The sequence below is a fragment of the Artibeus jamaicensis genome, unplaced genomic scaffold (genome assembly GCF_021234435.1).
Source record: "Artibeus jamaicensis isolate MK-2021 breed Jamaican fruit bat unplaced genomic scaffold, CSHL_Jam_final contig_332, whole genome shotgun sequence".
NCBI classification, from domain to species: domain Eukaryota; kingdom Metazoa; phylum Chordata; class Mammalia; order Chiroptera; family Phyllostomidae; genus Artibeus; species Artibeus jamaicensis.
This window is the reverse complement of record NW_026521788.1, coordinates 35,263,155-35,289,340: the sequence shown is the minus strand read 5'-3', so window position 1 is coordinate 35,289,340 and position 26,186 is coordinate 35,263,155. Positions and strand designations below refer to the sequence as shown.

Here is a 26,186-nt window from a genome sequence, read left to right as displayed (position 1 = left end):
TCTTTTTACTATAAGTAGGAGACAGAGAGATAATACCAGGACTTATAAGTTCTGAGGAGGTAAGGAAAATCTAACCCAGCTAACTGACAGGTATGGCATGTGGGGACGCCTATGTCTAACACCAGTCATATCCATTTCTTCTAATTTGATAAAGGAACAAAACATGAGCCCAAAAGTTACTGAGGTTATTTTTCTGGTAGTTTGTCCTAAGAAGGTAATGGAAGACACAGATAGTAAAATTTCCATATGTTGACTAACAATTGAAGATAGTGGGAAAAATTATACATCACAAAGCCTGAAAAAAATGTGCTTTGCAGGATGTTTTAAAATTTGATCAAGAAAGGTTTTAACTGAAATTTATTTGGCTTGAAAGAGGAAAAGCCTATGAAAAAGGAAAAAGAAAACAAAACCAAACCATGAACCTTGCTATTACTAAATATAATCAGTACTCAAAAATATAAATTTCTAAAAGAAAGTACAGTAATTGGAAAGTGGTCATGGACAATACTACTAACCTCATAGGACTATACCTCAATAACAAGTTTAGCAAAAATGTGGCCTGAGGAAATATAACACAAATAAGTGTGACTTAATTGGCAGCATAACTTGGTGGGGTGGAATTCAGGAGGTAGACATCTTTTACAACTCAGAAAAGTTTAAAACCAGAGTGAGTAGAGGAAACAGCACATATAAAAGAATGGATACATGACAGAAATTTCATAAATCTGAATATTATACTGTGAATGTGCCAAATGCTAGGCTTTAATCCAGAGGCAATGAATGACTATCAGAAGTTCCTGGGCAACAGAGTAATACAATACAACTATGCTTTTGATATAATTCTGAAGCCTGAAAAAATAAATAAGACACCTACTAAGAAATGCTCCTTGTGCCTAATTGAATTCAAATTTAAAAAAACAGAACCTAGCAACCATTTGTACACAGGGGTCTCTCACACAAACTATAATTGGCAAAGAAGCCTGGGCTGAACTGCCTGCCTCTGTGCTGAACTGACTGGCTCTGCTTTAAACTGCCTACCTGCACTGGGTTTCCACCATCTGAGACTGCGCATATAAAGAGGTTCCTAGAATCATATTTCAACCAATAAGACTGAGGCTTTCCCCACCCAATCAGAGCTGTAAAGATCTGCGCAATTAGAGCAGCTCTAGTCTGACCAATCAGGACAGTTCCTTTGGGACCAATCAAACTGAAGATTTAGTCCTAATTTGCATGAGGATGGACCAATCAAGAACCGAGGGTGGGAACTCCAGCCATTCAAGCCAGCCTATTCTGGCTTCAGGAGCATTCTTTTCCTTTCCACCAAAGACTGAAGACTGTCTCCCTGGCTGAGCTGAAAAACTGAAGATGTCTCATCAGAGCAGGGCAGAACAGCCCATCAAGGAGCAAAGCTGTATAGCAAGAGAGAGGCCTGGCCCCAGCAAAGATGTTCTATTAGTTCTATCACAAATGAGTTGTTCCACAGCCATGCTGTTTTTACAGCCACGCTGAATCAGTTGAGCTGTTTGCACTGAATAAAGTTTCCTGCTTCATCACACCAAAAATTGAGGATTCCCACTGGCATTGAACTGACACCAGCCACCACCAGTTGACATACAAAACTGTTCAGTTAAGGAGACATTTTAGAACAAATCTCAAATACCTAATGGTCTGCCAAAATACATTCAGATTCCAAAATTGTTTCCTTAAGAGATTCCTTGATCATGCTAAAAGAAAAATATAAAAATTAAAACAATTTATCTTTTACATCCTCCTGAATTGTAACTCAACCCAAAAGCCCTTTCCCCTATCATTCCTCTTCCCTCATTCTATGCTCCTCGATTTCTCCTTGCAATCTCTCCCTCTGACTTGTTCATTTTCCCCCAAAACTGGCCAGAAACCTAAAAACCTATTAAAGTTAAACCTCCTTCAGAAGAGTGGTTAAAACCCCTTATGGTTTTTTTTTTAAGATCTGGTGTCTCATTCTGAGCTGAGAGCCATGGCTACATACTTTCAAAGGTCTAAACAAGATTGTCTGCAGAGTAATTTGCAGAGTAATTTAGAACAGTGTTAGGAATTGATAATCCAGAGCCCCCCCAGACCTATACCATTAAGCTCATACATTAGAGGAAACTCCAGAAGCAAAAAAAAAAAACAGGATGTAAAGAATACAGTGTGAAGAACTTGAAGATAATTTAGGAACCCATGACATTGTATAGAGAAGAAAAAAGTTTTTCTCTATGCTCCTAAGGTCTGAAAATTAAACTGACAATACAGATTAACAGGGGAAAAACATACAAATGTATTTTTTTAAATATTTTATTACTTTATTTTTAGAGAGAGGGGAAGGAAAGGAGAAAGGGAGAGAAACATCGGTGTGTGGCCGCCTCTCACATGGGCCCCACTGGGAACCTGGCTTACAGGCCAGGCATGTGCCCTGACTGGGAATCGAACTGCGACCCTTTGTTTCACAGCCTGCGCTCAATCCACTGAGATACACCAGCCGGGGCAAAACATACAAATATATTTAACATAATACATGACATGGAGCCTTTGTAAGAAAATAAAGATCCAAAGAAACCATTAGACCTGTGTATTTTTTTCTTTTTTTAAATTTAATTATTTTTCAACTACAGTATTCTGTCTTACACCTGTGTATTCTTATGCTATGTTTGATGAATACTGGACAGTCATGAAAGAATATGACTAGTTAAGAAGTATTAGGTAATTGTAGAAAACGGGAATATTTAGCAAGGCCTATTGTTTAGGTTTATCCTTGGTGTCCTTTTGTCTTCTTCAAGAAAAGGATGTATAGGAAAGGCAACTCTCACATGAAGATTTTATAACCAATTTCAAGAAAGAAGGGCAAAGGGGGGAAGAGGTCAAACTGACTTTCCCCTCCTTCTATCTTCTTAAATTCTTTCAACTTAAAATATTCAATATGACAAGCTGCCATATTTCAGGATAGGGTGCCCTGAACTCAACTGCACACACGCAAAAAAGAAGTTAGAAAAGGCCTTTCAGAGGCTGTCAACAAAGCATTTTCTGTGAACATAGACTGGGCTCTGATTCAGCTCTGTAAGTAAAGATAAAACCACTGCAGTCTTCAAGGATAGACTAACACTCTTAGATAACACTCAGGAGTGGATTCTGAAAGAGATGTGACCCTATCTTTCTCCTCACTTTTCTGTGAAAACTTTTAAGGCAGAGATACTGTAAACAGTTCATTGCCAAACTTCCAGTTCTTGAAAAGAACCTTAGAAAAAAAAAGCAGACTAAGACTCAGAATACAGTCCTTCATATATAGCAACTCGATACCTCCACCACACTCAGTTAAATACTGGAGGAAATAATCCATTAGCACATTTACAGATACTATAAATAGCAAGATATTCAAAAAATAAATATCCTGCCCCAGCTGGTTCGGCTCAGTGGATTGAGTGCTGATCTGCCAACCAAAGAAAGGGTCAGTGCTTCAATTCCCAGTCAGGGCACAAGCCTATGTTGCAGGCCAGGTCTCCAGTAGGGGGCACTTGAGAGGCAACCACACATTGATGTTTCCTTCCTTCCTTCTCCCTCCCATCTCCTCTCCAAAATAAAATAAATAAATAAAACCTTTAAAATATATATATTTTCCAAAAGTGTCCTATATTGCATTAAGACATAAAATAGAAAAAGTAAAGTGGGTGATGAATCAAACTGTTTTGAGAAAGAAACTAAACTAAGTACCCAATTCTCTAAATATTTAAGGACAACCTTGAAATGTTTTACTGATACAGATACTACAATATAAACCTACTACTTCTATATAACCTCCCCCTGTGTCACCAAACCACTCAGATGTGAATAAGTCTAATAACTCACAAACAGTTCTCAAATCCTAGTCCAAGAAACACTCAACCAACATTCATGCCTCCTCTGTGCTATCACATATACTGGCTTAGTAGGTAATGATTAACTATACATATGCAATTGCCAGATAAATATTCTTATAGCTGCTACCCTGAAATCATGGAAGAGTCACCTATTCATAATGAAGCCATGGCAAACTTTTATCCAAACTGAAGATTTCAATGAGGTACTAGTGTTCTTGTTGGCAAAAATTCTACCCACATTTGTAGAACTATTGAGTTGAATCCATCAAGGTTCAGAGTGACCCACCCAAAAACTTGACTCAAATTTGCCCAATAGCCTCAAAAACCAGATTCTAAAGAGAACTCCAAACAATAGTCAAAAGTATATTACAGGTCTCCTTAAACTCTGTTTGGTCCTCATAACATTCCTATCCCTTCAATCAAAAACACTCCATGGGTGGGTGTAGTGTTATTCAGGATCTCAGAGCTATAAAGACACTAGTCATTCCCTAATTACTGGCAACACCAATCTTAAATACTACTTTATCTCTGGTGCCTCTAAAGGCAACATATTTAAAATTCATGTTCTGCTTTATTCAGTATTTATTAGCTCAAAATAGTCAATATTTACTTGCCTTCTAGGAAAATCTGTAACATATGTGAGATGTGCCTCAGGGATTCCCTCAAATTTTTCATAAGTCCTAACCAAAACCTCAAAAACTTTAAAAAGTTCCCTGTGATTCTACTTTTATCTGATATGTGGATAGCTTTTGGTTGTGCTCTAAAGATGAGACAGCCTCTAAGACCCACTCCATCTCTACTTCCTGTTTTAGCTCAGAAAGGGGTAAGGTTTCCAATGAGAAGTAGTTATACTTCTGTCAAAGTAAAATGCACTATGTAGGATGTGACTTATACCAATTAGGTAATTCCCTTGCTCCTCACAACCAGTCCTTAAAACTTCACATTAAACATCCTGAATCATGAATTCTCATTATTTCCCCCTATAATTTTCAATGCTTTATGTTTTTCCCCTGTGTTCTACAATATTTTTCTACTCGATGTTCTCATCCACTAACTCAGTAGCAGCTATTTTGTCATCTTCTGAACCATTCTGTGGGAAAACCTTCTTCTACAGCTCCACAAAATATTGTGTTGCAACTGCCTCTCCCTAGTGATCTCATTTTCATCTCCTTGAGTCACTCTAATTCTGGGAGTTCTGTTGTTTTCCTTGTTCTCCATCTTGGGTATTAACCGATTTTTTCTTTCTCAGTTGACTGGAACTCAGTTTTGGTTGCTGGAGTATCCCAAGTGACAGCAGAACCATAAGAAGGTACAAGTCTCTACCCCAGGGGTAAAGTAGATACTGTTTTCAGCTTGCCACTCCCTCCTTTAACAGAATTATACATTTAATGTCCTCTGTTGCAGAACTTCTCCCTATGAATAGTGTATACCTCCCAGTACCACTGGTGTAGAATTAACAGCGTGCTAGTTCAAAGTGAAGACTTTAAGAGATGATATATGTATGTTTCTGCTCACCCTGTTGTCCTTCTGCCAATCTGCCATGAGAAACCTGCTCCAAATTTTCCTGCTCATTCAAAATGAAAAACAAGTAGACCTGAACTCAGTCCCATAGCCTTAGCCATCCCAGCTAATCCACAGATCTATGAATGAGAAAAGTAAATGTCTATTTTGAAAGTCACTGAGATTTTGAGATCGATTGTTACAGAGCATCCTGGCAGCACACACATACACAAAACATATAAAAATAAGCCAGATCAATGTGAAAAATGTGAGCAGCTACAGGCTCCTATTACCTCGATAGTGCACTAAAACCAAACAGCTACCCTATCTGAAATACTGTTGCATTTTAGCATCATGTATAAAAAGAACTTCACCAGGCTTTTTTAGTTCATCGCTGGTCCCTGGGAGGCCAGAGAGACTAGGCAAATGTTAGACTAACAGTGAATCCATAGATCTCCTGAGCCATTCCTCTTGCCAAGAGGATCCTCATCTCAACCTCTGTCCTAGGGGCTTTCCTAGTCTGGTTTCTCATTCTTGACCAGTTGTTAAGATAGAAAATCCTACAAATGCTGTCAATAGGGGTAAGAGCACCCAGGCCCCCTTGCGTATGGATTATCTAACGCCCCACTCCAGCAGTTACTGGGGTCCACAGAGGAAGACAGACTAACTAACAGAATTTTGGAATAAAAAGGGTAGAATGATTTATTCAGAAGGTCACAATTCCCAGATTGATCTTTTTAAAATATCCATCAACTTAATAATTTTAGCTGATATTTCACAAGTCAAATGTATTTCTTGTTAGAACCAAAATGAAAAAAGGAAGAAAAATTGTGTATGTATATAGGGAAAAAATAGGCCAAATCCTATCTACTACTTATTTTATGGTATAGGTATACAATATTACTGGATCATGCAGATAATGTCTAAGACCTACAAAATTAGGTTTTAAACATTTACATAAATTTGCAATGAACCTATTTAACATCACTTAAGCTTGATTTTCAGTCTGAACAGTCTTCCTCCACAAAGATTAGGAAGTCTGTAACAAATATCAAATTGGCTTATAGTCAAGAAGCTCAACTATATGCCTCTAAAGGTTCAATACTGTCCCCACTTACCATTTTCAAGAGGTGCATCCTCAGGCAGATCCACATCCAGCATAAGGTCATCTTCCTCAAGGTCACATGATTCAAGATTATTCAGAATATCCTGTGAACAAAAGCAGTAAAAATGCTATATGACCTAGCTCAAGGATGTGTGTAATCATTAGTTCTAAATAGAAACAGGACTATGTGATAATCTGAATTTACTCAATGTCTGTGTTGTAAAAACAGATCTTATTGATTAAATTTCTTAAATAAAACAGTAGACTCAACTGGTTTACCTGTTTAAGCTATTTGTAACACTCTTCTCTAAGGTATTCCTCCCCACCAGTAGATTTTAATTTTTATTTTGAAAAGCTTACAAACTTTAAGACGTTGTTCTAAGTACTTTATAAATATTCATTTATTTTTCAACATAATCCTATGATTTCATGACTAGTACAATTCTTATATTATATATGATGACTTTAATGCACAGAGACCCTAAATAATCTGGCCAAAACAGGATATAAACATAGGATAACATAAGTAATCAAAGATAATAAAATATCTCCTAAAATTTACTCATTTTTGGTATAGGAGGTTTTGCTTCATTATCTCTAAGGACTCAATAATTTATGTAAAAATAACAAAATAATCCTTTAATAATGTGATTATTCCATCCTTTCTTGTGCCAAACCTACCTACCTAACCTTAGTATGGTACCAACAGTAATTCCTTGGTTTGCTTCAATTCATTTGGAGTAGTCAAATTGCTATTGGCAATTTAGCAGCCCGTCCTGTGTTCTATTTGCAATCTTGCTAGCAATCATCTATCCCTAAAAAGGTAATGTTTTACCCTGGCTGGATGGCTCAGTTAGTTGGAGTGTTGTACTATACACGAACAGGTTGTGGATTCAATCTCTGGTCAGGGTAGACAGGGGAGGCAAATAATCAATGTTTCTCTCACATCGATTTCTTTCACTTCCCTTCCCTTTCTTCCCTCACTCCCTCCCTCCCTCTCTCTCTAAATCAATAAACATATCCTGGGATGGACCAAAAAAATGTTCTGCTTTCAAATACTCTTTTTCTAAAATCTAAATAAATAAAGAATAAAATATAGTCCACTAGTGGATCCTTCTCATCCAAGAACTGATTCGATATTCAAGATCTTTCCTGTGTGTGTGTGTGTGTGTGTGTGTACGTGTGTGTACACACACACTTACATACATGTAAGACAATAAGAAGATCACAAATCCAGAAATTTTTAAGTGACTTAGAGATTATGGCCTTGAAAAACTTATGGAAGAAGAATATCACCTTTATTACAGGTGATATGAATAAATTAGATTGTTCCGTAAGTCAGGTATTCCATCCAAATCTTTTCAATGTTATGTTGCTAGACCTACCTTTCAGGATCCACTGAGAAATAAAATAATTATAAAAAAGCTCTGTATAATTTTTTAAGAGAAAGGTTTCTTTTAAAAAAAAGGATTTTATTTATATATTTTTAGACAGAAGGGAAGGGAGGGAGAAAGAGAGGGAGAGAAACAGTGTGTGGTTGCCTCTCATGCACCCCCCACTGAGGATTTGGCCTGCAACCCAGGCATATCCCCTGAATGGGAACTGAACCGACGACCCTTTGGTTGGCAGGCCAGTGCTCAATCCACTGAGCTACACCAACCAGGGCTACCTGACAATTCTTAAGAATTAGGGGACTATACATTATAACTTATATTTAGTGCACACCTACTTGATTCCGGCTATTGCAGTAAGCATTTCTATTATTTCATTTGGTCCTCATGAATGGAGTATACATATGATGGGATGTTACTCAGTTTTAAAAAGGAAAAGACTACCAACGCAAGCTACAATATGGATAAACCTCAAAAACTTCTTGAAAACCAAAAGAGATCAGACACAAAAGGTCACATATTTGCATGATTCCATTTTTATATAAATGTATAAACCCATATAGGCAGAAAACAAATTGGTACTTTCCAAAGGTTGGAGAGGGGTAAAAGCAGAGTGACTACTTAATGAGTATGAGATTTACTGCGGAGTGACGAAAATGTTTTAGAACCAGACAGCGATAGTGGTTGCACAACATTGCAAATGTACTAAAATGCCACTGAAATGCTCACTTTAAAATGGTTACTTTTACATGAATTTTGCCCCCCCAAAAAGCTTTAAAAAAAATAAAAATTACTGCTCAAATATCTTAGAAATTACTTGTACATTTAACCTTTGATCCAAAATCACAATTCTACACATATATCACCCATATACAAAAAAAAAAACAAGGCTATTAAAGTGTTATTTATAATAGCAAAAACACAATGTACATGTTTAGAAGCTGAGAGAGGTAAATACACACACACACAGCAGGGCAAAAAAGTAGACTTATAGTTGTGAATACATGAAACACAGAGTTTATTCTTGTATTATTTCCCATACAACTATAAACCTACTTTTGGCCAATCCTGCATGTGATTGCTTTTTGAAAAAAATAAAGTAAAAAATAAAATTTGAAAAAATCTATATCCATACCCTTTCCCATACTTATCCTCCACAATATGCTATTCTAATGAAAAATAAATGTAATTGGGATGCTTGGGTTGCTTCCAATCTTCTACTATAACAAATAATACTTAAATGAATCCCTAAAAATAAAAATAAAATGATTTATACATATCCAACTATATATCAAGTTCATAGAATAACCATTCAGAGAGAAATTTTTTCAAGTAGGAAAGAGAAATTTTAAATCCTCAAGTTGTTTTTAGTAATTATATTGCTGGTGGTGGAATTCTGTTACCTTCACAGGACACCAATCTCACCAAACCCTGCATTCCTAACAGCAGCCTCTACTAAGACTGCAAGTGGTTTTGGTTTCACAACACTAGGTATTGCATGGGAGCCTTTTCAATTAAACATTTAGGTTAAGGAGATCAACCAATTCACATAAAGCCTGTTCAAACGCTCCAGTTTTCATCTGAACTTAATCCCATCAACTAATGCATTTCTATATTGTCTCAGTCTAAGAGTAGCCCCCATTAGGACACCAAAAAGTTTTGATACTAAAGCACATGGGGTTCCTATGTCAAGGTCCAGAAAAGTCTTTTCTATACCCAGTGACCACTTTACTCACTCATATACATAAAGCTTTAGGTCCCCAGAGGGGTAAGGGGTAAGAGGTAAGAGACAAAGGGCCCTGGACTTTGTCAATCTTCATCTTCGCTAATCTTCTGAACCACTGTCCCAGGTGATTCTAGATCCTCTTCTTTCCCATTTTCATTTTTCTTTTCAGCTTCTTCAATTCCTCCAAACTGTTGTAAATAGAGTTGTTAGGGCCCTTTAATGTTGTGGACCCAGAATTGGCACCCATTAGCACACTCAGTCTTCAATAGTGTTCATTAACACCTTTGCTTCAACCTCATCAATACCCAATATAGTCACCCCATTTCTTAATAAATATTGATCCCTAAAGAGATGAATCCCTTGGCTCTCCCCTTCTATCTTTTCCGTTTTCTTATTAATGGCTCTAGTTTTTATTTTCAGTATCTTTAATACCTATAAGGGAAACTGAGACAGCAAATCTGATGAGGTTTCTTGGACAGTAACCTAGTTTTACAGCAGCATGGTTACATGGGGGGACTATGGAAAAGGCCCCCACTTAACCAGGCCAGTTATCATGACCTTGTCAAGGGACCTACTGAGTAGATGTGTAATGCTAGTTCAGATGGCTTGCTATAAAATGTACAGCCACTTCATCTAGGGTGCTCCAAATTGCAATTATAGGAGAAAGAAGTCCCACTTCCCAGGTAAACAAACTGCACGACAGCTTTATACAGTCTACCAGGCTACCTACTCCCTTGGGAATAACCTACTGTATAACGCCATCTGTGATTGTTCTCTAATGAGCTGTGGGCCCTGTATCAACCCAAACATTCTCTTCCACTCTGTAGCATTCAAAACAAAAAATACTGCCCCTAAATTAATCCCTGTCACAATCCATTTTAGTAAAGGTTCTTCAGGAAATTGATAACACTAATGCACAAAATGAGACAACTTCTTGGCACCATAGCCCCTGGTTTCAGTAGTTTATTGGTTTTGCTCTCTGCCCAAATGGACTATGTTCAGGGTAACCAGAGGTCACAACACTACTGTCTGTTATCTTAGAATAATCTCTCCCACTGGGGGTAGCTTTAAGATTATTAGCTGTAGCTCAAACTGACTGAAATCTAAACTTGGCACAGCCTCAGCACCAGCATTCTCTATTACTTTCATTTTAGTTATTACAGGTAGTAATAAACAGAGTATTGTCTATTTAGTTTGTTTCTTATCATTCTGCATTTCCTTAAGTATCTAGTGGGCCATCTTATTAGGAGTTGGATCTACCACCATTTCTAAATTCCATTCCACAAGTTCTGCCTTTAGTAATGAATCACAACACAGCTGCAGCTTCAAATCAAAAGTGACTATAAAGCCATCCAAGAATCAAAAAATTCCTCACCCCTTCCCTGTCCTTTCATCCCTTCTCTTCCAAAATAACATATTTCAATGAGTTGGAGTTGTCTACCAAATTCTACTTTTTTATACACTACCATCCAGAATTAAGACAAATATCACAGGTGAAAGGCACAGTCTTCTGCAAGACTGACCTTAATTCAGACACCACCAGCCAAAGCTCAGGGGTTCCCTGGCCCTGCACTTGAGATCAACTGGCTACAAAGCTGGAGGTTTCCACTATTACCTCGGGTTCAGTAATTCACTAGAACAACTCACACAACTCGGGAAAACAACATACATTATGATTACAGTTTTAGTATAGGGGAAAAAAGGTACAAATCATAACCAGCAAAAAGAAGAGACACATAGGGCAAGGTCTGAGATGGTCCCTCCCAAATGTGAAGCATCCACATTCTCTCTCCCTGTCAAGTCAAAACAGGTCATCTCCTTAGCACATTGATAAGAGTACTAACCAGGAATGCCAACCAGGTATGCAGAGTCCATAATCTATATAAAAGTTTCATTACATAGGCATGCTTGACTGAATCAGTGGCCTCGTGATATAGCCTACTTCCTCTGCTCCCCAGGAGTCAGATTAATATCACGTAACTCAACATCCAAACCCTCTAATTGTATGTCTGCTTTTCCATATGTGGCATACCCCCATCCAGAGTCACCTCATTAGCATAAACTATAAGGGCCCACTATGAATAAAAACACTCCTATCATTTGGAAAATTCCAAAGACGTAGAGCAGGAGTAGCAAACTCATTTTCACTGGGGGGTCACACAAACTCATGGTTGCCTTCAAAGGGCCGAGGGCCGAAATAATTTTAGCACTGTATAAATGTAACTACTCCTTAACTGTTAGAGTTGAAATTACACTCAGCTCTTTGAAGGCAACAGCAAGGGTGATGTGGCCCCTGGTGAAAATGAGTTTGACACCCCTGCTACAGAGGCTCCCACACTGGAACTGAGAACAAAGCAGCTACATTTTTTATTATACAAGACTTACTATAAGAAACAACAAGACAATAATCAAGACAGCATGTTATTGGTAAAAGAACAGATACTTAGATCAATGGAACAGAACAGCAAATTGAGAAGTACACCTGCACAAATATATTCAACTGATTGACAGAAAATTCAATGCAGAAAAAAACAAAACAATCTTTCCAACAAATAGTGCTGAAATTCTTAAACAAAATTACAGTTGACCCTTCAACAAGATCTGAACTACACTAGTCCACTTATATGTAAACTTTTTTCCAGTAAAAACTGTAAATGTATCTTCTCTTCCTTATGATTTTAACATTTTTTTCTCTAGCTTACTTTATTGTAATAATACATTCTGCAACACATACAACATACAAAATATGTGTCAATCAACTGTATTACCTCTAAGGCTTTTGGGTCAACAGTGAGCTATTAATAGTCAAGTTTTGGGGGAGTCCAAAGTAATACACAGGTTTTCAACTGCATGTGGTGTCAGTGCCCCAACACCCCCACGTTCAAAGGCCAACTGTTTACGCAAAAGAGTTCACCTAAACAAAGGTGTTACACAAAATTAAATCAAAATGAATCACAGAAATATAAAATACAAGACTAAAATTTCTTGAAGTAAAAAAATTAGGAAAACTGCATGACTTTCTTTGCTAATTTTTTAAAAAAATATTTTATCGATTATGCTATGACAGTTGTCCCATTTCCCCCCTTCACTCCCCTCCACCCTACACACCCTCTCCCACCCACATTCCCTTTAGTTCATGTGTATGTGTCACACTTATACGTTCTTTAGCTTCTACACTTCACATACTACTCTTACCCTCCCCTATTTTCTACCTACCATGTATGCTACTTCTCTGTACCTGTCCCCCTCTCTGCTCCTCCCACTCCCCTGTTGCTAACCCTCCAAGTGATCTCCATTTCTGTGGTTCTGTTCCTGTTTTAGTTTTTGCTTAGTTTTTGTTTTAGCTATGGTTGTTAATAATTGTGAGTTTGCCATCATTTTACTGTACATGTTTTTTATCTTCTTCTCCTTAGATAAATCCCTTTAACATTCCATATAACAGGGGCTTGCTGATGATGAACTACTTTAACTTGATGTTATCTGAGAAGTACACCTGCACAAATATATTCAACTGATTGATGTTATCTGAGAAACGCTTTATCTGCCCTTCCATTCTAAGTGAAAGCTTTGCTGGATAGAGCAATCATGGATGTAGGTCTTTGGATTTCATAACTTGGAATACTTCTTTCCAGCCCCTTCTTGCCTGTAAGGTCTCTTTGGAGAAATCAGCTGACAGTCTGATGGGAACTCCTTTGTAGGTGACTGTCCCCTTATCTTTTGCTGCTTTTAGAATTCTCTCCATTTTAATCTTGGCTAATGTAATTTTGATGTGCCTTGGTGTGTTCCTCCTTGGGTCCAACTTGTTTGGGACTCTCTGAGCTTCCTGGATCTCCTGGAAGTCTATTTTCTTTGCCAGATTGGGAAAGTTCTCCTTTATTATTTGTCCAAATAAGTTTTCCACTTGTTGCTCTTCCTTTTCTCCCTCTAATTCAGATGCTGGAACATTTAAAGATGTCCTGGAGATTCCTAAACCTCTCCTCATTTTTTTGAATTCTCATTTCTTCAATCTTTTCTGTTTGGTTGTTTTCTTCCTTCTGGACCACACCATTGATCTGAGTCTCAGTTTCCTTCCTGTCACTATTGGTTAACTGTACATTTTCCTTTACTTCATTTAGCATAGCCTTATTTTTTCATCTAATTTGCCACCAAATTCAACCATTTCTGTGAGCATCCTGATCACCAGTGCTTTGAACTGTGCATCTCTTCATCACTTAGTTGTATTTGTTCTGGATCTTTGATCTGTTCTTTCATTTGGGCCATTTTTTATCTTGATGTGCCTGTTATGTAGTAATGGGTGGAGCCTTAGGTATTTGATTGGTGGGGCAACCCAATCGCTGCTCTGTGATGCTGTACATGTGGGAGGGGTCTGAGAGGGAACAATGGCACTTGCTCCACTCTCTGCCAGATTTCAGTCACTTCTGCCACTTCCCCCAAGCAAACTGGGCCCTTCTGGTGCTGATTCCCACGTAGGTTGTTTTTTGTACGTTCTAGGACCCTGTGGGTCTCTCCAACAAACTCTCCTGGGAGGCTGGGAGTCTCTGCTGGCACCTTAACCCCCACAGGTATTTCCAATCAATGTTTTGACGCTTTATTTCCCCGAGCTAGGACCCTGGGTTGTGCGGTCTGTCTCGCTCCCCAGTTTTTCCTGGTTTATTTGGGTGCAAATGTGGGACTGCCCAGTTCTGCAAGCCACCTTGCGCACCAAGCCCCTCCACAATCTGCACTTTGTTGGGTCTGCCTGCTGCCACCTCGCATGCCCACAAGGGTCTGCCTGCCACTGCTTTTTTTTTTTTTTTGCTATGACCCCTCTTCACTACTGCCCTACTCTGCCCCTCCTACTGGTCTGGATGAATGTGTCTACTTTAAGTCCTTGGTTGTCGGACTTCCATACAGTTAAATTTTCTGTCAGTGCTGGTTGTTATTTTGTTTCTAATTTTTTGTTGTCCTTATTTTGGTTGTGTGAGGAGACACAGTGTGCCTGCCTACCTAAACCCCCTCTTGGCCAGAAGTCTTGCTGATAATTTTTTAATTGATCAATAGAATGACTTGTGAAAGAAAAAAATTAATATGCTGTAATTTATTAAAACTTCTCAGTAAATGACATGTTTAACAGAATGAAAGGACAAGGCAGAGACTAGGGGAAAATATTTGCAAAACATATATCTGATAAAAGACATCCAAAATATATAAAGAACTCTTAAAACTCAACACTAAGAAAACAAATTAATTTTAAAATAAACAAAAATCTAAACTGACACTTCACCAAAGATATACAATGACAAATAAGCACATGAAAAAAATGCTCAAATGAGTACCACTGTACACCTCTTAGAATACCTAAAATCCAAAATACTGATAGGAGTTCTACTGCTGGTGAGGATGCAGAGAAACTGGCACTCTACTCTTACTGCTAGTGAGAATGCAAAAGGATACAGCTACTTTGCAAAAACAGTTTGGCAGTTTCTTATAAGGTGTTTTAAACATAGTCTTCCCATATGATCTTACTCTTTGGGATATTTGTCCCAAATGAGTTTAAAATGTCTATCCATAGAAATACCTGCATGTAAATACTTATGTAAGCTTTACTCATGATGGCTAGAAACAGAATCAACCAATATATCCTTTGGTAGCTGAATGGATAAACGAACTGTAGTAGATCCATACAATGTAACATTATTCATCAATTTAAAAAGAGGTATTAAGACAATAAAAGACATAGATGAATATTTAATGATTATTGCTAAATGAAAGAAGTCAGTATGGAAAAGCTACATGCTGTATGATTTCAATAACATATCATCCTTTAAAAGGCAAAACTATATAGTCTAAAGATCAGTGTTTGCCAGAGGGTCAGTGAGGGGAGGGATAAGTAGATGAAGTACAGGAAACATCTTAGGATGGTGAAATTACTCTTTATGATACTGTTATGGCAAATAAAAGACACTAAGCATTTGTCAAAATCCATTGCACTTTATAGCACAAAGAGTAAACCTTAATGCATATAAAATTTTTCAGGCAGTCAGGGTCCCTGGAGGGAATTAAGTGACAAACACCTAAATGTATTACAAATATATGAAACAACTTCTCTGAAGTGAGTGAGGGGAATTATAGTGCTGACCTCAGTAACTTGGAAATGAATGGAGTCTGTAAGACTGAAAGCAAAAGAGTTCTATATCAAAACTATACTCTGGTTGATAAAGGTTTTTGCTGAGGGGACATATACTAACAATTCTGAAATGGCTATAAGTTATACTGAAATGGAACAATCAAATGGATGGTTGATAGTAAGCCGCAGGTTCCTTACTGGGTGAGTGCCAAGTTCCAAAAAAGCAAGGGGAAGAAGCAAGAATGATGCACATAGTAATGGATCAGAGCTGGAAACATCAGTGTACGAACTCATGTTTAGCTTAAAATACAAGTGGTTACACACAGAAATATTTATGGATATATTGTATATACATATAGTTAGTATATAAACATGTATCTTCTTTCAGCCGACAGAACCTAGAAGCATACTTCACATCTAACTTTTGGCTTTTAATACCATTCTCCAATTAAAGGAATCAGGGCTCTTTGAAGAAATAGGTAAATATGATTAAGGCAGGTAAGCCTTACAAGATGAACCTGGAGCATCTTGCAGTGTCAGAAATTTTTTTTTAAAGTCCTCAAAAACAAAGTAGCAAGAAAAAAACCCAATAAGGGTATGGACTGGAAACAAAACCATGAAATATATAAGTCCATACTGATAGAAAGAATAAATAAATAAGTGAGAAAAAAGAGACAAATCCCTTTCAGTCTCACAGCAGAAATACAAATAATTTATGTAGATACTCCCCCCATAAGAAAGTAGAACATAAATAGCCACTCCTTATGTATGGACTGCTCATGGTGATTATTTCCAAAGAGTACATACAGTATGGAAAGGAAGAAAAAAAAGAACAACTTTTTTTGTCAAATCTGAGAAACACTGAAGCCAAAAAATCAGGGTTAACATCAAGTGATAAGTCATACTGTCCCGTTGATTATGATGTGATGAGAATGGATTTTACCTCTATGGTCTTCCTTCCAAAAATATGTTGCCTCAGTCTAATCATAAGAAAAGCATCTGTCGAATCCCATTTTGGAAACGATGTACAAAATACTTGAGTAGTACTTCTTAAACCTACCTAAGCTATCAAAAAGAAGGAAAATCTAAGAAACTCTGACAACCAAGAGGAGTCAAAGGAGACATGACTACTAACTGTAATATACTGGGTTGGCCAAAAAGTTAGTTTGATTTTTTTCTGTAAGATGGCTCTAGTAGTGCTTAGTTGTCTTTAACTTCATTCAAAACAACTTTGTGAGATTGTATTGTGACAGCTGTCATAGCAGCATGCATTAAAAAAAAATGATCAAAACTGGTGAATTTTTGTGTAGCCATTTTAATACTGAAGATGAAAGAAAACATGCTCAAAGAGATGAAAGAAAATATTTTCAGCATACTATGCTTTATTATTTCAAGAAAAGTAAAAACGCAACTGAAATGCAATAAAGATTTGTTCAGTGTATAGAGAAGGTGCTCTGACTCACCAAACATGTCAAAAGTGATTTGTGAAGTTTCATGCTGGAGATTTTGCTACACAATGCTCCATGATGGGGTACACCAGTTGAAGTTGATGATGATCAAATCAAGATATTAATGGAGAATAATCAACGTTATAATACCCACAAGACAGCTGACGTATTCAAAATATCCAAATCAACAAAGTTATTGCTAAAAATAAAAATTGTGTCTTTTATTTCACAAACAAAAACTAAACAAATTTTTTGGCCAACCCAATAGTATCCTGAATGGGATACTGGAACAGAAAGAGAGGAAAAATAAAAAATGAGAATATCTGAATAACATGGACTTTAAGTAATAAGATAAATATTATTTCACTAATGTGACAAATGTACCATATTAATATAAGCAAAGAACAGGGGAAATTGCATGTTGGGTATACAAAAACTCTCTACACTATCTCTGCAATAATTTCATAAATCTAAAACTGCTCTAAAACAAAAGTTTAATAAAAAATGAACATTTACGCAGTTTTTAATGACAATAAGATATTATTAATTTTTCAGAAGTGCAATCATGAAACTGTAAATATGTCTTAACAGTGTTTAAGACATACTGTCAGTTAATCAGACACTGAGTAATAACTTAGTAAGGCATTCATAAATCTCTACATATGTGTATAAGTATGTATTTACATATAAACATTGTATGACATTTGAATCATGATGTCTAAGACTTGCTCAAATTAATCCCAGTAGGGGAAAGGAATGGGTGAATAGTGATGAATAAATGAATAGAAATGTTGAAGTCATTGATGAAGTCAAATATTCATAATAATGAACCCCTGAGACTGAATATGCTTGAAATTTTCCATGAAGAGTTCAGTAACTGCTTGACTTAAAAATTTAACAAAAAAGATAAAAGAATAATAGTTTTTTAAAAATGGAGGACTTTCGGCCAAGATGGAGGCATAGGCAGATACACTCTGCCTCGTCCCACAACCAAAAGAAGGACAACAACAAATTTAAAAACAAGACCCAACCAGACCTGATAGAAAATCAAACTGTATGGAAGTCCAACAATCAAAGAGCTGAAGAAGAAACATTCATCAAGATCAGTAGCAGGTGAACGGACAGGCAGCCAGGGCAGAGATGATACGTGGCAAAGCGGCAGCTGGAGGACTGAGGCAAGTGAGGTGGCAGCTGTAGGAGCAGGCAGTCCCACATTTGCCTACAGATAAAACAAGGGGAACAACTACAAAGCAAGACAGACCGCACAACTCAGGGTTCCGCTGTAAGGAATAAAGCCTCAAAACCTCTGACTGAAAAAACCTGTGGGGGTTGAGGTAGTAGGAGAAATTCCCAGACTCACAGGAGAGTGTGTTGGAGAGACCCACAGGGTCCTAAGAATGTACACAAACCCACCCACCTGGAAATCAGCTCCAGAAGGGCTCAATTTTCTTGTGGGTAGTGATGGAAGTGACTGAAAACCAGCAGAGAGCTGAACAAGCACCACTGTTCCTGCTTGGCCCCCTCCCCCACATACTGCTCCACAACACAGTGACCTGGATTGCCCCACCCTGGAAAATACCAAAGACTCCACCCCTTACTACATAACACTCACACTGAGACCAAAAAATGGCCCAAATAAAGAACAGATCAAAGCTCCAGAAAAAATACAACTAAGCGATGAAGAGAGAGCTAACCTATCAGATGCACAGTTCAAAACACTGGTAATCAGGATGCTCACAGAAATGGTTGAGTGTGGTCACAAAATGGAGGAAAAAGTGAAGGCTATGAAAAGTGGAATCAACGAAAATGTACAAGGAACCAACAGTGAAGGGAAGGAAGCTGGGATCAAGTCAATGGTTTGGACCAAAAGGATGAAATAAACATTCAACCAGAACAGAATAAAGAAACAAGAATTAAAAAACAAAAAAAAACAGGGAGAGGCTTGGGAGCCTCCATGACAACTTTAAACATTCCAACATCTCAATTATAGGGGAACCAGAAGGAGAAGAACAAGAGCAAGAAATGGAAAACTTATTTGAAAACATAATGAAGGAGAACTTCCCCAATCTGGCAAAGGAAATAGACTTCCAGGAAATCCAGGAAGCTCAGAGAGTCCCAAAGAAGCTGGACCGAAGGAAGCACACATCAAAGAACATCATGATTATATTACCCAAGATTAAAAATAAGGAGAGAATCTTAAAAGCAGCGAGAGAAAAGGAAACAGTAACTAACAAAGAAGTTCCAATAAGACTGTCAGCTGATTTCTCAAAAGAAACCTTGCAGGCAAGAAGGGGCTGGAAAGAAGTACTCAAAGTCATGAAAGGAAAGGACATACATTCAAGATTACTCTATCCAGCAAAGCTTTCATTTAGAATGGAAGGGCAGATAAAGAGTTTCCCAGATAAGGTCAAATTAAAGGAGTTCATTATCACCCAGCCTTTATTATATGAAATGTTAAAGGGACTTATCTAAGAAAAAGCAGATGACCAAAACTATGAACAGTAAAAGACCACAAACTCACCACTATCAACAACTGAACCTAAAAAAACAAAATCAAACTAAGCCAACAACAGCACAGGAACAGAATCACAGAAATGTAGATCACATGGAGGGTTATCAGTGGGAAGGAGAAAGGGGGAGAATGGCAGAAAAGGCACAGGGAATAGAAAGTACCAATGGTAGGTACAAAATAGACAGGGAGAGGTTAAGAATAATATGTGAAATGGAAAAGCCAAAGAATTTATATGTACTACCCATGGGCATGAACTAAGGTAGGGGAATGAAGGGGGGCAGGTACAGGGCAGAGGGAAATATAGGGGAGAAAACAAATGGAACTGTCAGAACATAATCAGTAAAATATATTAAAGTTGTTTTTTTAATGAACATAAATAGGAGAAAAAGGCTCATGTGAGATATAATAACCAACTATTAGAAGTTCTAGAAAAACAGCACAGAAACAATGGAGGAAATAATTTTTTAAAAAAGACAACAACAAAACAAACAAGCAAGCAAAATATAACCAAAGACACTGAAATAGAGAACAGGCTGACAAGGACCAGAGGGGAGGTAATTTCAGAGGAAAAGGGGAAGGATTTATAGGAACAAGTGTAAAGGACACATGGACAAAAACTGAGGGGGGTAGAAATGGGAGGGAGTTGGGGAGCACTGGGGTGGTGGGATAGAATGGGAGTAAAAGACAGAAAACTGTACTTGAACAACAATTAAAATATATAAATTAAAAAGGATAATTCAGCAAATTCCTCATTTAAGATGGGCTCAAAAATGCTCTTATGTTGTTACAATTATTACCTTGTAGGTACCCAAAACACTCTTAATGAGTGAAAATAAGTCCAGACTAACACTCAACCCCAATAACTTCCAAGCCAGCGTTCTTCTTCCTGTGTCCCTCTCCCATCATGACACCAAAAACTACCTGACCAGAGAAATTTCAGGAATAGTATTATTGCTATGAGACCCTTCTTGAAGAAAAAGGCTGAGGCACTTAGACTGATCCTAAAGAAAACTCAAATGGCCAAAGATCACTGAGAGTGATCAAACTTAAATAAACTTATAAAATATCAAAATACAAGCATTATACAGAAGAAATGTCTCTAAAATAGAGCTGGTTCCTGGATCAAGAAAACAGAACAACAGGGCTCTGTTGATGTGTCTACACAAATTCTCTACAAATCATACCCTGGGAAACACAAATCTTTCCAAAGGAAGACTTCAGCTGTAGTTCAAGTCTTTTTAATTCTTCTTTTGGTCTGAAGAAATGATTATTTTAGATTTTCCTCCATTCTTCCCAAGAACAAACTTACCTTAACACCTAGAATACCTTAGAAAAAAATAAGCACAGCATATACCATATTTTTCAGACCATAAGACACATCTAGATTTTAGAGGAAAATAGGAAAAAATATTTTGAAGCAAAAAATGTGGTAAAATATTTAATAATATAAATAACATAATATTTCACCAATGTAAATATAAACAGAACAGCAGCATCAACAACCAATGGTCGGACGGGGAAGGTGCATCTTATAGTCTGAAAAGTATGGGTAAGTCACAAACCTAAGAGCTCTGGGGGAAGAAATGAGCACTTGTCGTTTCATCTTGGGGTCTCTGTACTGAAATTATGACTTCCCACAAAATACTTTAAAATTTTTACTGCAATAAAAATAGGAATTCCAAAGAAATAATTTTCCTAATAATGAGAATAATTCCGTGAACCCTGATGTCTAAGGGTTCCTGATGGCTAACTGGAATCAAAAAAAAAAAAAGCAGAGCCTAGACAGGCTCTTCTGAATCACACTACACTTCTGAGAAGCCACTGCTGAACTGCCTGCCTTTGTACTGAACAGCCTGCCTGCACTCTTGTTTCTGCTATCTGAACCAGCCCTTCTAAAGGTTTCCTGGATTCCTATTTCAAACAATAAGACTGAGGCTTTCTCCACTGGAGCTGCACAGCTCTAACCAATCAGAGTAGCTATATTTTGACCAATCATGGGCCAGCGTTGGGGACTTCTGTCTATATAAACCAGGTCCTCTCAGGCTGAGAGAACCACTTTTCAGGGAAGATTGTTTCCCTGGCTCACCAAAGAAGTCTAGCCAGAGCAAAACAGACTGGCACAGAGCAGGGTAGAATGGAGCAGACCTGGCAAAGCTAATCATGGAGGAGCAGAGCCACCTAGCTAAAGAGGGGCCTGCCCTCAGGGTGGCACTGTTTTCACAGCAGCTGCATTGCAGGCACTATCAGTTGTTTCACAGCACTGCTGGTTTCATAGTTGGCTGTACCACAGTCAAGCCGTTGGCATCAGTGTACTTCACTGTACCCCAAAATGGGGATTCTTGTTGGTGTTTGAATTGGCACCATTGGTTGACAGCCTGAAACCTATGAATGTCAGGTTACATGGCAAAAGAGTAATTAAATTTGTAGGTGGAATTACTGTTGCCAATCTCACCTAAAAATAGGAGTATCCACATGGATTACAGAATGGGTCCAATGTAATCTCTTTAGAGTAGAAGAGGAAGGCAAGAGAGAGAGAGAGAGAGAGAGAGGCAGAGGACCAATGGTCAAAGAGATAAAGTGGTGCTTGATTTAGAGATGAAAGCAGGGAGCATGATTCTCAGGCAGATGCTAAAATTTGGTAAAAGTAAGAAAATGGATTCTCCCCTAGACTTTCTACAGAGAAATGCAGTCCTGCTGATACCCAATTTTAGCCCACTGACTTCTAACCTATAAAACTGTTAAGATTATAAATTTGTATCACTATATAGCACTAGGTTTGTGGTAACTTGTTACAATAGCAAAAGAAAACTAATATATTTTGTTTCCTTAAATTCTATAATTAGACTTATTTCTGTTTCTTCTGTTTGAAATTCGATCCTATTCCTGTTGCCTATACTTTTTGCAGTTTAAATATTTGCACCCTCCTTTCTGTGGTACTTCCCAGTAGGCTACAAGAGCAACAGGCCAACACATAAACACACTAGCATCTAAAAAGGAAGGAGTCAGTGTGTGATCTTATTTGGGACTTGTGGTGGCTAAAGATAAATTCTCCCTGCACTGCCTGTCCTGGAATGTGTTGTGTACCTTAGTAATATGCCTAAGTCAAGTCCTAACTTGACTTGACTTAAACCTTTACAAAATTTACTTTAGCCCTTACAGGTTTCAGATGAATAATTTTAGCTACAATGATTATAATAATGATGATGATGGGTAGCAGATTTCAACCAGCATGTATGTTAGTCAAGAGTTTAACTAAGCTACACCATGGCAGCTTTGCCTTGGCATTCATTTTGTTTGGCCGGGCTGCCTTCCAGGGCCTGAAACTGACAATAAAGCCCTAGATAGCAGCCTGCAGTCACAAGTAAGTTCCCTGCCTCCCAGCACCTTCCCCTTGTGAGACCCCTAATAACTCCTGCCTCCCAAGGAGATGAACAAAATCCTGCTCCTGGTTTGAATGGATCCATCTGGTCTTAGTCCAGATGAACAAAGAAATCTAAAAAAAGGCATGTGCCCCAGGTCTTGTCACTCCCCCCGCCCTTGACCTTCCCATTTAGTCCCTCAGGGTGTGTGGGTATTTCTTCCAGAACCTATGGATAGGAACTGTCCCGATCTCAATTTCTCTTGTAGTCTTTTGCCTCACTCTCCTGTTCCCTGAGGCTCCAGTTAACGAATATTGATTTAACAACAATGTAACACTGTTTAATAAATCAAAATGCTTAGTATATTAGTGATTTAGTGTAGTCCTCTCGCTGGATTATGGAAAAATGTTAATCTTCCTTCTTTTAGATTCAATTTTCTATACTTAAACCAGTCAAGTTACAGTGCATCTGAGTACCCATTACAGCTGAGCATCAGACTTACTGTATATTACATCAAACACAGTATCAGAAATATTTTTTTAGAAACTGCTTTTTGTTTCATTACACTGCAGAAGTTCATATTTTAAGAGGGGAGGTAGCAGTAATAAAAATATCACAGGATGAAATTTATGAAAATGTTATACTAAACTCATAAGATCTATTAATTAGAGCATTTAAGATTTGCCAGTAAGTTTTCGATAAGAGTGAAAGGGATTGAAATGGTCTAGGAAAATATAGTATCAGGGGCAAAACACTGGATTGTAATGATGAATAGCATTTTCACACAGAAATTTCTGAACTGAAAAGAAGCTGGGATGGACATAGAGTAAGGTGATTAAAAACATTCTTTTATTCAATTTACAAAACTAAACATACACCAGGATGGTTGCTGCAGCAGTTCATAATTGTACAATATTGGAAATAAGCTTAACAGTCATTGACAGGAGAGTAACCGAATAAACAATGTATCTCTACAAAATGAGGTAATATACAGTGCTAATAAAAAGGAAGATCTCTCTAAATGATATGAAGTTAATCAATCATTTCAATGAACCATGAATGTGGAGGGGAAGGGGGCAGCTCAAACTGAAATACAAAAGGTAACAAATGAACCTAATAGGATTACAAATGAGTAACAACCACAAGGATGAGAACTAAAACAACTAATCTAAATAAACATCATTTGTCTTTTCAGCTTGATATGCAATATTTTTCCTCCTTTCCACTTCCTAATAATTCCCTAGCTTTGTCTTCAACTACTTTTCACCTCACTGCATACTCTTAGCAGCACTAATATTCCTCTAGCACATCATGATTTTGCAATAGCTCCATGCTGTTGTACATGCTGTTCCATATGCCTAATATGCTTACCTTCTTTTTCTTGGGAAGTTGGTTAACTTTCTACTCATTCTTTAAAACTCAACTCAGATGTCACTTCTTCTAAACTTTCTGAACACACACATACACACAGTTAAACCTCCCTTCTGCATTAGTTCAGGATCACATGCACACTAATCATAGAATGCATGATATCATTTATAAAACTATAGTATGATAAAAAATATATACATATACTAGACTGAATTCATTAAGGACAAAGACAGCCTTATCCCCATCAGTATCTTCACCACCTAGCACATGGTAGAAGCTCAATAATTACTGAATTGAACTTCATACTGGGATCGCTTAATCTATAAGAAACAATATAGAACAAAGAAAATTATCATGTCTAAAGAGTCACAACAACTGTATTTGATATATTTAAACTTTTTTCCAAACATAAAAGTTACATTAATTGGGCAAAAAGAAGCTATGCCAATAGTTAGATGCACATGAGAGATTCAATGGATTGGCAAAAACAGCCTTAAGAAAAATTTAGTTTCCTCATTTCAACATGTCCCTTATCTGTAAACTAACTGAATTGGATTAAATCCCTTTTCTGCCTTTAAGTTCTATATTCTGTATCAATAGCAGTGTGAGATTTTAATTTACCTATGACAGTCTCAACTTTCTGTAAGCTGTCCCTCTGCTGTCATATCTATGCTAACATCACATACTTGCACCTTGCTATTATGACACGCAGTATCTTAGAAACTTCCTTTGTAAAACAGGTTATGTCACAATGAGTGTGGAAAAAATTGAGCAGTATTAAATAGTACTTATAGTTTGTTTCTATTTATTTTGAATGAAATGGTACTCATTTCAACAAGTACGTGTATGTTACATCCTTATTTACTGCCAGAGACCTAAAAGAGAATAATGAAATAGATAATGATATTCAAGATACATAATAGGAACAGGAGGTTAAATGCAACTAGACAGACAAGTATAAGGCGAGAACAGGACATGGACAGTCAGTCAAAATAGGAGTTTAGATTTAACATTACAAGCAATGGGAAAATAACAAGTCAAACTGGCAATTCAAGATGGTCTGGGAAGAATAAATGGAAGCAACAATACCAATCTTAACTTCTAAAAGTGAGCAGGTGACACCATTCTCCCCTACAATCAATGAACAACAGAAATTTGTCAACTGTACCCTCCTAGCCCATTTTAAAAATCCATGCCACCCGCTATCCCCGCCACCTAGATCTCCATTCTACAACCTTAGCCCAAGCTACTACAATCCCTCATTGGAACAGTAGTTTCCACCATCCTGCCTAGCTCCCTTCTAATTCAATCTTCATGGAGAGAATTTTAAATATAAAATTGAATTATACCCCTTTCCGGCTTAAAATCTTCTAACAGCTTCCCTTCAATTTCTCTGAGTAAAGATCCAAATCCTCTGAGACCCATCAAAGCTCCTCACTAGCAGCCTCCTCCCCTGCCACTCCTCCCCTCTGGGTCACTGTACACTCAGTGTCTTCAGGCCTTTGCACAGTTCCTCAGATGCTCCATGATCTCGAAGCATTACGATATGCAATTTACTAAAGCACATTAATATTCTTCCAATTACATATACCCTTTTAACCTGTTGTATTTCTAAGGTAACTTAGCCTAAACATCATTTCCTGAAAAAGCCTTAGGACCTAACACCCACAGGAGAACAGGTTTTCGAATGATACACTTTCACACTTTGTAATTCTCCTCTGCAGCACTTTCCTCACTGAACGACTGAAGATAACCAGTTAATGAGTTAGCTAAATAGTTCAACCACATCTGCCTCA

General features: G+C 37.5%; 1 protein-coding gene across 4 annotated transcripts in view; it reads right to left on the bottom strand.

The window, feature by feature from the left end:
* The window catches only part of CCSER2 (coiled-coil serine rich protein 2), a 201,959-nt gene that overhangs the window by 115,039 nt on the left and 60,734 nt on the right, over positions 1-26,186 (bottom strand). For all 4 annotated transcript variants that reach the window (XM_053663911.1, XM_053663912.1, XM_053663913.1 and 1 more), the window contains exon 4: positions 6,491-6,581. In XM_053663911.1, coding sequence (XP_053519886.1) covers positions 6,491-6,581 — 91 coding nt within the window. The remainder of the gene's footprint in view (positions 1-6,490; positions 6,582-26,186) is intronic.